The sequence below is a fragment of the Vicugna pacos genome, chromosome 15 (genome assembly GCF_048564905.1).
Source record: "Vicugna pacos chromosome 15, VicPac4, whole genome shotgun sequence".
NCBI classification, from domain to species: domain Eukaryota; kingdom Metazoa; phylum Chordata; class Mammalia; order Artiodactyla; family Camelidae; genus Vicugna; species Vicugna pacos.
This window is the reverse complement of record NC_133001.1, coordinates 10728003-10741204: the sequence shown is the minus strand read 5'-3', so window position 1 is coordinate 10741204 and position 13202 is coordinate 10728003. Positions and strand designations below refer to the sequence as shown.

The 13202-nt window shown below is 36.1% G+C and overlaps 1 protein-coding gene across 1 annotated transcript in view; it reads left to right on the top strand.

Moving 5' to 3' along the window:
• Nucleotides 1-13202, top strand: part of APLF (aprataxin and PNKP like factor) — a gene marked incomplete at its 5' end in the record, with an annotated part of 60834 nt that overhangs the window by 38049 nt on the left and 9583 nt on the right. Inside the window, one exon of the mRNA XM_072938387.1 lies at nt 2819-2944. Coding sequence (XP_072794488.1) covers nt 2819-2944 — 126 coding nt within the window. The remainder of the gene's footprint in view (nt 1-2818; nt 2945-13202) is intronic.

Genomic DNA, 13202 nt, shown 5'->3' with positions numbered 1-13202 from the left:
GTTATTGTAGATTGAATTGTCTTCTTAATTTCCTTTTGGGATTGTTCATTATAAGTGTATAGAAACCTCGCTGGTTTTTGAGTGTTGATTTTTGTTTTTTTTTGTTTTTTTTTTTAACATTTTTTATTGATTTATAATCATTTTACAATGCTGTGTCAAATTCCAGTGTTCAGCACAATTTTTCAGTCATTCATGGACATATACACTCATTGTCACATTTTTTTCTCTCTGAGTTATCATAACATTTTGTGTATATTTCCCTGTGCTATACAGTGTAATCTTGTTTATCTATTCTACAATTTTGAAATCCCAGTCTATCCCTTCCCACCCTCCACCCCGCCCGGTAACCACAAGTCTGTATTCTCTGTCTGTGAGTCTATTTCTGTCCTGTATTTACGCTTTGTTTTTGTTTGTTTGTTTGTTTTTGTTTTTGTTTTTTAGATTCCACATATGAGTGATCTCATATGGTATTTTTCTTCCTGTTTCTGGCTTACTTCACTTAGACATTCTCCAGGAGCATCCATGTTGCTTGCAAATGGCATTATGTTGTCGGTTTTTATGGCTGAGTAGTATTCCATTGTATAAATATACCACATCTTCTTTATCCAGTCACCTGTTAATGGACATTTAGGCTGTTTCCATGTTTTGGCTGTTGTAAATAGTGCTGCTATGAACATTGGGGTGCAGGTGTCATCCTGAAGTAGATTTCCTTCTGGATACAAGCCCAGGAGTGGGATTCCTGGGTCATATGGTAAGTCTATTCCTAGTCTTTTGAGGAATCTCCACACTGTTTTCCATAGTGGCTGCACCAAACTACATTCCCACCAGCAGTGTAGGAGGGTTCCTCTTTCTCCACAGCCTCTCCAGCATTTGTCATTTGTGGATTTTTGAATGACGGCCATTCTGACTGGTGTGAGGTGATACCTCATTGTAGTTTTGGTTTGCATTTCTCTGATAATTAGTGATATTGAGCATTTTTTCATGTGCTTTTTGATCATTTGTATGTCTTCCTTGGAGAATTGCTTGTTTAGGTCTTCTGCCCATTTTTGGATTGGGTTGTTTATTTTTTTCTTATTGAGTCGTATGAGCTGCTTATATATTCTGGAGATCAAGCCTTTGTTGGTTTCACTTGCAAAAATTTTTTCCCATTCCGTAGGTTTTCTTCTTGTTTTACTTCTGGTTTCCTTTGCTGTGCAGAAGCTTGTAAGTTTCATTAGGTCCCATTTGTTTATTCTTGCTTTTATTTCTTCTAGGAGAAAATTTTTGAAATGTATGTCAGATAATGTTTTGCCTATGTTTTCCTCTAGGAGGTTTATCGTATCTTGTCTTATGTTTAAGTCGTTAATCCATTTTGAGTTGATTTTTGTATATGGTGTAAGGGAGTGTTCTAGCTTCATTGTTTTACATGCTGCTGTCCAGTTTTGCTGAAGAGACTGTCTTAATTCCATTGTATCTTCTTGCCTCCTTTGTCGAAGATGAGTTGACCAAGAGTTTGTGGGTTCATTTCTGGGCTCTCTATTCTGTTCCATTGGTCTATATGTCTGTTTTGGTACCAGTACCATGCTGTCTGAGTGTTGATCTTTGTATCCTACAACTTTGGTGAATTTAATTTTTCAACAGTACACCAAAAGTGGAATGTTCATGGCAGTATTATTTATAAAAGCCAATACCTAGAATGAATCCAAAAGTCTATTAATAGTCAAATGGACAAATAAATTATAGCAGTTTCATACAATGGAGTGTTATGCAGTAGTAAAATTGTCACGTGCAACAATATGGAATAATCATACCAGCATAAAAAGAAGTACATACTATATATTTCCATTTTAATTCAGGAACATACAAAACTGATATTGTTGTTTTTTAACATTGCTTCTCAAAGTATGGTTCAGAGACTCCTGCAGTCCTGGTCCCAAGATGCTTTTAGGAAATCTGTTGGGCCAAAACCATTTTCATAACAATATTTACTATATGTGTGTCTTTTTCATACTGATTCTCTCACTCACAAGTTACAGTAGAATTTCTCAGCGGCTGCATGGTCTGTGTTAACGATTAAATGCAGAAGCAGGCATGAGAATCCAGATGTCCTCTATAAAGCCAGACATTAAAGAAATTTCCAAAGTATAAGACAATGTCTCCATGAATTTTTTTCAACATAGGTATTTACTTTAAGATGTGCTATTTGTGATAATATGTGAAGGGTTTATTGTTATTTTAAAATAAATATTTTCAAAGTTTCTCCCTTTTCGTTTCTAATAGGGTAAATAATGCACATAAATAAAAGTTTTCTGGAGTTTTAATAATGTTTTCCCAAAGACCAAAAAGTTTGAGAAATACTGTTTCAGATGACAGGATAGGGTTACCTTTTGGTAGCAAAATGGGTTTAATGATTGGAAGGGGACATACAGGGCTTTTAGAATGTTGATAACGTTCTGTTTTTTATGTTAACTGAGGGTGTGTAGGTGTGTTCACTTTGAAACTATGTATGCTTATAATATTTGTATTATATATGTTTATATTTATTTTATATATCCCATATATCCTATTGTATATATAGCCTATATAAAATACTGCTTTCAAATTGTTCATTGACATTCATGGCCTACCAGAAATTTGCTCGCATGAGAGTTCTGTACTGACTGGATGTCATGAGCTTTGTTTTTAACAATGTGGCATGTTGGTTCACATTCTGGAATAATCAGATGTGTTATTGTTTGGTTTCCTTCTATGGCCTATTAATTATCTTTTCTAGTATATCTAGAAATCTAGTCTGTCCTATTAATTATTTATTCTGACAGTGTATTTGTCCCTGTTGTAGGAAGAATCCTGTCCATTTTCAGCACTTCAGTCACCCGGGCGATGGTGACTATGGGGGTGTGCACGTCACGTGTCAAGATGAGGCTGATGGCCGACCCGAGTGTCCCTATGGAGCGTCTTGCTATAGGTATGGAAACCTGACCTGTTTGGCTGGCCTCCTATTCTGCTTCATCTCTGTTACTTATTCAGGACAAACCGCAAGCAAGCTTTTCATCTCAAGCCTTTAATTTTAAGTTTTTAAACTTCCATAGATAATAGGTTTTCATTTTGTTAATAAATAGGATTATAATTCTTTTTAGATAGTTCTAAATTGTTGAAGTGATTAACCTTATAAGTGCCTGAAACTATTCCTCATTTCCAACTTTCTAAAATGCAAATCATCATTTAAAAGCTGTCAGTGCTTCCCCATTATACAGTCTATCCAGACTCCTCAGTGTGACATAAATCAAGTCAGGATGTTATGTCTGCCTGCCTCGACTCCTGCCACTCCACCGCTCCTGCCAACGCATGGCACTCAGTCCTTAAAGAAGACAGTGCCTCCCCTCTCTCCTTCCATAGCACCTTGTGCCCGTGCATGTGATGCACAGTGGAATTTATCTCATGAGATTGTGTTTGGTTCTCTCCTGGATTGGCTTCCCCTCCAGACAGTAAGTTTCTTAACAGTGAGGACTCTTTTATCAGCAACTTTGTTTAAAGAGTGAGTGAGTGCTTAGTCCAATTATATTTAATATAATTACTGATATATTTGAGTTCAGTATTGTCTTTTTTGCTGTTTGTTTTCTATTTGTCCCGCATAGTCTTTGTTCCTTTATTCTTCTTTTCCTTTTGGATTCTTTTATTCTTTGTTTTTTATTCTGTCTTTTTTCTCCTTCACTAATTTTTTCATTAGTTGCAGTAGGTTTTAATAGGCATCGCTGACTGATTATACTCTACCTTACTCAGCTAGTGTCTATTTCCTCAAATAGCGCTCCTTCACTTGGTCCGATCTCATCCTTAGCCCACAGTAAGCGTTGTCAGAGGCCTCTAGGGAAGAAAAGAGCCAGTAATTGCCGGCTTGCCTAGGAAATACTTTTTCCTCTGTGGAATTTTGGATGATATAAAATTCTCATTGCTCCCGCAATTCTCTCATAAAAAGAACTTTTACAATTCATGAGATTTTTTTTTTCCGCCTAGTTGTTAGAACAAGAGTAATGGGCTGCTGTGGCATCCTGTACCCTTTTCAGAATCAAAATCCCAATATGCCTACTCTTGAGGAGAATAAAAACAAAATATAAAGTGTTCCTAAAAACAACGATGTCAAAAGTTGCTGCTTTATTTCATTAATCTCTTTAAAGTAGGGTGCAGCATGGAGTAGCCAGGAGAAATTCCTCGAAGTCCAGTGACTCACACGGACTAGCAGAAACTTCGTATCTATACCGAAGTATATTTATGGGTACGTGTGTTGTATTTTTCTTTTTTATCTCTTGAGTTGCTTGGTGTCCTGTTTCTGTTTCGACATAAAATCTTAAGGCTTTTTTGTCCCCCTCATTAATTTTAATTGCAGTTCAGGGAAACTCTTGGAGAACGTTAGATATGATCGCTTTCTCTGACTACTGCTTTACAAATAAGGGAATGGAAACTAAGAAACATTAAATTAATTGCCTAAGACTCCAGAGCTAGGGAGATCAGAACCAAGTGTCTTCCCTCCTCCAGTCCAGCATTTCTCTGTGGCATGGGCTGATTCCACCGCTGTTAGTCATGGCTGCTAAAGTATTAATAGTGGTTATCTTTTTGGCCCAATGACAAAACAATATTTTGGAGTTTAAGAGAAACTCAGTGGGGAGGATATAGCTCAGTGGTAGAGCGTGGGCTTAGCCTGCAGAAGGTCCTGGGTTCAATCCCCAGTACCTCCATTATAAACCTAAGTACCACCCCCACCCCCCAAAAAAGAATTTAAAAATTAAAAAAATTTTTTTAACTAAAAAAAAAATTTAAAACCCTGATAAGTAACTGAAGAAATCGTGATTTTTCAAATCAACAAGATAACTGAAACCCTGATTGCAGAAGCATGAAATATATTTTTGAACCCTTTTTTTGTCATATTATTTTTAGTTAGGCGAAAAACATGATCTAGTAGATTTATTTTGTATCATGTAAACTGATATTATATTATGATCAATTTACTCATTAACAGTCTTGATTTGCAAGAATAAAATTTTTTTTTAGCCGTATACTGTTTAATGCTGTTAAAAAATGATTTAAATAAGACAGTTTGGGTGACACGAACTAACTTTAACACTGCATGAAGCAGTCAGTCTCCATTCGGGGAACTGCAACGTGGGGTAGAAGGCAGGAAGCTTTTATAGGATGAAGAATAAAGAATGAGGAAGAGAAAAACAGAAAATATCTGATTGGCTGGGGACACATAGGCAGCCTTGTTTGGGATGAGAAGGAACAAGAAAATAGAGCCCAGAGTTGGCTTGGGCTTTGGGGATTGGCAGACTGGATGCACTGTGTCTCTGGCCAAGCAGAGCATTTACAGGGGCCTGAAAGTCATCTAAGTTTCAGTTTGCTGACTTGGTGGCCCAGGCAGGAGCAGCTCCATCTTGGGCCTAGATATTTATTTCAGCAGTGTTAGAATGTAAGCCTGCTGTATCAGAATGATAGAATGTTCTAATTGAGTTTGCCTATTTCATGTAAATGTATGCCAGATTTTTCCAGTAGCCACAGAAGAAAAATTTTGAAACCTTGCTGATCATAAAATAACCCACAAAATCAGCCAGAAATTATTGTATTTAAAAAAGTAAAAAGATACGCTCAAAAAATAGTCATGATAAGCCTTTATTCCACGATGATTGACACATTTGGAATGGAGATGAAATTCATGAGCTAAAATGAAACATCTTTGTTTACTTTTTATCTTTAAAAATTCGTCTTCACAAAACAAGATAAGAATTGTTCTCTCAAGTGAAATACTACGTTGGCTTTTAATCCCTTAAATGTGTGCAAGTCAGTTTCTCTTTCTAATAAGTCTAGGTGATCTCAAATGTTATATAATGCATTAAATAATCTCAGTCTTATACTGCATCAGCTACCTAAATTTGTATTTTTATATTTATATATTTATGTATTGTATTTGCAAGTATTGTCACCTATGGATAACATTTTTATCACTGTAGGGCAAATATAAAAAATGACACTGTACAACATACATATACTTAATTTTCAGAAATTTCATCCAGGGAGTAAAATAGAAAAACAGATATGGTTCACATATTAATAAATATATTCTAGGCTAAGAATAAAGATTCTCATAGCCCAGGTAATATAATATATAGAAGGCTGATGTTGGGAAAAGGATCTTTAATTATTAAAATTTTTTCTAGACTATGGGCATTATTAGTATTTTCTCTTGACATTATACTCCTAAAAAAAAATCTAACAAAATTAAATCAACTGGGAAAAAATGATAATTTGAAAGAACTGGTTGATGTCATTTTCGGTATCTTGCCCATTTAGCTGATTTTTTTTCCTTTTGTGCCGTACACTGCAGTCTGTCAGAGGACTCACTCAGTTTAATGCATTTGATTAGCTTACGGTACTTGTCCAAATGAGAACATTAGATACTTAATGTCCAGGATAACCCAGTGATGGCAGCGCTTGCCTCTGACTCATTCACTTCCTCTGGTGCCTAATAGGGTTTGATGCAATGCATTACTCCTGTTCTTGTTTATTAAATTAAGCACTAATCTTAGAATATACATATACATTAAAATGAATGGAATCCATCTTCAACCAGCTTAGTGTAAAAACGTAAAGTCAAGCTCACATACATTGCCTTAGATTTACAAAATTTTCGGCAGGCGTATATTATACAAATGAAAACGTTGGTGCCTTCATGTTTTTCAGAAGCCAATGCCCTACATTTTTTTTTAATTGTAATGCCTTCTAAGAGGGATGACATAAGGAAACGTATCAGTCATCAACTAATAAGTGCTCTCATTGTAATGAATCTGCGGTATAATCTGTATATTGTGGAAGAACATAGTGTTTTTGCCTCAAGCATAATTGATTTTTAAAAACATATATTTGATAAAATTATTATCTTTTATTATTTACTGATCCAGATGTATAGCTGTGATCTAAGATTTTTTGCTGTCTCCTCTTTTATTTTTGAAAAGTGTCCCAAGCTATTGCAGTGTTATCTTAATTGGTCATATATGCAGACATACAGATGGGTGTTTAGTGTAAATTCATATTATATTATTTGAGGCAAAATAAATAGGTTTTAATAGAGAAACTCTAGTTGCCTGGTGGTTAAGATTCCTGGAATCAGTCATGTGGGGTTGTTGATAATTTTATTTGTAGTTAAGAATAATCAGAGTTGATAGATCTTAATCCATTTCTATACGATCTGCATATGGAGGAAGTAACTCATCATCGCTGGCCATGCTTACAGTTTTTAAATCATGTGTAAGAATGCAATCTTAGAAGATGATATCTTAGAGTAAGTGTTACTCACTATACAGTTTTAGATAAGATTTGGCTCTAATTTTTTAAAACTTCATTTAGAAATAGCGGTAACAACATTGCTGTTTGACATGTAATGTCAGGTAGCCTTGATGAAACATGCTGGAGTGTCTTCTCTGGTTTTGTTTTTCTTTCTCCATTATTTGAATATGCATTCATTTTCATAATAATACATTTGTTTTTCTTTGTTGTATTTAGTGTTAATTGCACATATATAAGAATTTTCGGAGTTCTTCTGGCATAGATAATACATTGTAATGATTTTCAATTAACAGAATGACTGCTTTCTCTTATTTTATGCTAGTTTAATCTTTCAGTATTTAATAAAGGCCATATTTCTTAATTTTCCTTTTTCTCCTAAATTTGAGACTTAGATATTTGATAACAAAGGATTCATGTTTCTGCTTTCTGTTTTTAAAATAAGTGTTGAATTTCAAAAGTGCACGATAAATTATTTGAGAATAAAAACAAAAATATAGTATGATTGTTCTTTGCACAAACATTGAGCATCTGAGACGCTAATCAGTATTATAGAAGCTGGTATAAAACGGTACTTTTGGTTCATTTAAAATTTTGAGAGGTGAGTTTTGGTATTAGGCTATGAAATTTTTGGAAGTAAGCAAAAATAAAAATTACTCTGTTCATGTCACTGCCTAGTTAATCTTCAGGTAGCTCTTCCTGATGGAGAGATAATGAGTTTTTAAATCAGCAGGCTTAGGTTCTAGTTAGGGTTATGCCAATTCTGTAGCAAAACTTTGCACATCATCTGGTTTTCCTGGGCTTCAGTTCCTCATGGAAACAGGAAGGTTGGATCACGTGTGCGCGGGGGGGGGCCTCCCCTCAATAGAGCAGACATCTGGAGCAGAGAGCAGTGTAGTCATGTTCATACGGTCACATCAGTTACATTTGTCTCTTCTCTTCTTTAGCCTTCTTTGCTGTCTCCTGTTTGTTTTCCCGCTGGTAATTATTCCCGGGCCACAGGGCTCTCAGTTCTCTGATCCTTTTCCTTCTCTCTTCTGTACTTGTTCCCTAGGTGAACTAATTCAATTTAGTGTTCAAATACCTCCACTTGGTTGTAAAATAGGTAGTTCAGATGTACTGTACCTGAAACAGGACTCTTGACTTTATCAGGAAAACAGCTCCTTCCTGTGTTTTCCCCCTTTGTAGATGACTTCACTGTTCACATAGGGTTTAGGCCCCAAACCAAGAAGCACCCGCGATTCTTCTGTTTGCTTCACATCACTCATTCAGTCCATCAGCAGTTCTTGCCATAAAATGTGTTCGGGATCTGACTGCTTCTTCTGCTACTGCCATCATCTTGGTCATCACTGCGATCATCTCTTACCCGGTGTACTGCAGTAGCTTCTTCACTGATATCCTTGTTTCTTCTCTTGCCCTTTAATAGTTCATTTTCTATGCAGTTTTTGAAAAATAAGTCATATTTTGTTGATTTCTTACACAAAATCTTCCAAGAGCATCCCACAAAACTCATTCCCATGACTTACAAGTTCTTCTCTGACTTCACTTCCTACTATCTTCCTTCTCACCCGTTCCCCTTGAGCTGTGCAATTCTTTGTATGTTTTTCCAAATACCCTAGCTTCTTCCCCCCTCAGTGCCTTAGCAAATTTGAAGACATTTTCTATTTTATCTTCTTGGAGCATTCTTCCTTCAGGTACGTATTTGTTATTCATAGATCTATATCATTAAAATCAGAAGTGTTTCGGAAGTTGTATATTTTAAAATATAACAGCTCACAAAAATTTGATGTGGTTATGGATGTATACCTCTGTGTTTAGAACCCAAAGATTAAAAAAAAAAAACAGGATTTTGAGGCCTGCTGAGTTACAGAAAATGCTCATTTGTGTAAAAGGTTGATGTAAATCTTTTGTGAATGAACTCTGAGTAAGTATTTCCATTCATTTTTAGGAAAAAGTCCTGGGTGGAATTTGACATCGTCCTTGAAAGTTATTTCATATGTTCATATGTCCCCAAAGATCTGTACAGGATTGCCACTTCGCCTTAACCCAGGGTTATGTGAAAAAGACATTCTTGCCTTGTTGCAAAATAACTGATTTTTGGAAATGGGATACGCATAGGCAAATGTTAGAAAATATTCTATAAATATGTGATGTGTGATTGGGGGAATATTCAACTATAATAACTGTATGTATTATTGAAGGAAAGATTCAGCTACTTGGTATTAATTGGCAGTTACTTTTACCAGCACTTAGAGATTTTAGTCATTGTTGGCTATCTTGAAGTAAAATTGATTTCTGTTTCTATAAAAGTAGCTGACGCCTATAAAATGCTTAATGGGCTGCAAATGTTTATACACATCACTTCATTTAATGCTTAGAACAACCCTGTGTGGGGTAGGCAGTATTACACCTGCGTTACAGATGAGGAAGTGGAGGCTTGGTCATAGGACGTGCCCTGCATCACATAACCAGTAGAGGGCGTGGCTTGAATTCAGACTCAGTTCTTCTGATCTGGAAACCTAAGCCTTCCACAGCAGAATGTGGGTGATCTAAAGTTTAACAAACCAGGTGAGAACAGGTCCAGGTCGCAGTGGCCTCTGTCTCTTAAGCGTCTGTGAAGGACTCACTATGTCCCTAGTTGACCAGAGTGAGTGATTGACTAGAGCTGAGTGTAGCCTGTAATGCTGAGTAGTCAGTATCTCAGGAACCTGACTGCAGGAGAGTCTGCTTAATATGATCGTCAGATTTTCATTGTTTCCTGGGGAAGTAATATGAATTGTTAATGGCAGGAAATTCTAACGTATTTTGTATATTTAGGTTTATGTAAAAAGATTCAGTGAGTACTTTGTTAACTTTATAGTTGTGAGTGCAAAGCAATTTCAGCACATTGACATTCTTCTCAACCTAATGAGAATGGGCATTTGGCTTATATCCAATAAGAAAACTGCCTTTCAAAGGACAGACTTCTAAAAACATCAGAATTCATGGATTACAATTTACTACAAATAAAAAAATTAAATATTAACATTAAACTAAGAAAACTCACCAGTCTAGAAATTATTAAAAACTGGTTTTTTTTTTGTACGCTAACCAATGGGAATTTTAAATTTTGATTTGTATTGTGAATGATTCTTGCAAGTTCTTTCCAATAGCCATTTTCTTAAGAAATGACAGTAAAGGTAGCAAAAAACAAGTGTTTTTTTTCCTGTTAAATAGGGAAATAGAAAATATTTCATCGTTTTGGAAACTCATGTAAAAGCTTAATTTAAAAACCTTTTTTGTAGGAAAAAAGTTGATTATGTTCTTGTAGATAGATAATTTATGACAAATAGAGTTGAATGCCACCTTGTGAAAGATACGCATAAGTGCTGTAAAAGATATTAAAAAGTAGAAGAAAAATCCATGGCACACACACACACACACACACGCTTGTGTTGGACATCTAGGTGACAGTATAAGAAATTATGTGGTAAGTACCAAATGGTAGATATAGACAATATGTTCTGGAGATATTTCTCAGTAGTTATCAGAATTGCCTTCCTGAGGAAGGTATGATTTGAACTTAGACAAGCAGTATAGAGTTAGAAGAATATTCTTGGCAAAAAGGCTATGAGCAAGGACCTATCAATGGCAAAAACTCAAAAGCTATTTTTCCATAGTAGAAATGAAGGATTGGGCTGCAAATAAAGGTGAGGACTGAGATTATGGGGGGCCTTGGAGGATAATTTAAGGAATTTAACATTCAGAGTTCTTAATTTTCTTAATTTTTTTTACATTTAAAATGCTGGGTAAACAAAACATGTCTAAAATCTGGTTTTGCTGTGAGTATGTGCTGTTGCCTGTGATGATATATTTTTGTTTCTGCTTTGGCTCATTTTCTTATTGATGCCTGTGTAGTCTGTGAGTTATAGTATCAAGAAAGAATAAAGTATATTTGAAAATACCCCAAAACAGGAGACTTTTGAACCTGTCCTTGTATTTTCTTCTTCATTTTCAATGAAGTAACTGGCAAAATCTTTATTAACATTAATTATTAATTGGAAATTTCGTCTCTTAAGTTAAACGTGGAAAAGCACCAACTCAGCTGGTTTCTTCTGGTCTACACTGCAGGCTTGCAGCTGTCTTTTAATGAAAATAGCGAGTTCTCTTAGAAACGGATGGAAACTATTAGCAGAACCGCAAAGAAACAACTTTTGCCCTGTAAGACAGATGACAGTCTGCACATGGAGCTGGAAGTCACTTCCTTTTCTGAGTACAGAATTTCAGAAGGCGTATTTCTGCTCTTCTTTTTGGAATATACCGGTGTAAGGCTTTTCCCCTCTTCATTTATTCTGAAATGACTTGCCCTTTCCTCGGTAGTATGGGAGGTTAGCTTGTGCAGATTGGGTATGTAAGCACCCTAGGGCATGTGTTCCAAGATAACGGATTGGGGAACCACCTTTGGCAACTTTAAGGTGGAACCGGTACCCCCACCCCCAACCTGTTTTCTGATGCTGTGCCTTCATTTGGCCTTTTAAAGAACTGAATCTCCTTTTCAATCTTTCTAGCCCGATAACTGATGTCAGCAGCCTTTTAACTGGCATTTGGTCCACAAGTGCACTTGTCCCTGTCAGCTCCCTTGGTTCCCTTCCTGTGCTGGTTTTTCAGGCCTGACGTTTAGTTACTTGAAAGTTTCTAAAGCAGTATTTGAGGGAGGCTCTAGTAGCAAACGATTAAGTCCATGTTGAACTTTCCAATAATCCTGCTCTGTTAAGGGCAAAACAGAAAAAGACAGAACTGCTTGGTGTCTGAAGCAAACATGTATTAACAAGAAGGAGAAAAAACCTTTAAAAATGATTGTAGGTAGAGGGGGACATGTGTATAGTGTTAGCACTTGAAGAATCTTGATGAAGATGTATGGGATTTTTGTGTACTAACCTTGCCACTCTTCAGTGGTTTGAAATTTTTTCAGGATAAAAAGTTACCACTGTATTTTACCACAATAAAAAAAAAGATTTTAAAAAGACTACAAAAAGTAATCTCAAAAGGTTAGCATTTTTTTCCAGATTATTGATGAAAAATACCTTTGATATTAATGTCCCTCATTTTTCTGTTCCACCTCCCCTGATGTCCAGTATTATCTGTACTTCGATAAAGACTGAATTAAACAAGTCAGTAACCTGTGCCACTGTGTTCAGTAAGGGAAGATCTCCCCTCAAAGCGTCACTGCAGCTCTGTTCATTTGCATCTCTGTCCATCACATTTCAGCTGCCAGGTTCTTTCTTTTCCATCAAAAGGTCCAATTTGGGTTAATTACCCCAAACACACAATCTTTTGGTGAATCTTTTTTCCACTTTTAAAAACTGTTGACTTACGACCCCAGTTAACTGTGTGCTTGCACTCTTATATGGTGTTTATTGCTTATATTGTGGGAAAAGTTACCCCAAAAGAAGAGATCTTACCAATAAGAAATGTCATTGACACCTGACACAGAGCCTGGCGTGTAATAAGTACCCCCTGCGTGTTTCTTGGACTGTTGATGATGAGTCACTGGCTGATATTAATTACTTACCACCTGCTGCACCCTTAGACTAAGGACTTACTGTGCATTTCGTTGTCCTCCCAACAGCTTTATATGAACCCTACACCTTGGCGCTTATCTATTGTCGACATTCCCCAGCTCTCCTTTGTCAGTCCCCTAAGAGAAAGGTACCCACCAAGCGGATCATGATCAACCAGTTAGAGCTTTGGGGTTTTGCTGCCTGGGTAGTTTTACATTATCTAGAGAGTGTCTTGTATATACAGTGTACCCAAATATTTGTTTAATAAAATAGTAGATGGGGTCATCAGTGCATATAATCAAAAGCAGATTCAAACAGTAGTGTCTGTCTGACTTTGCAGTATGTTATATAACTTTC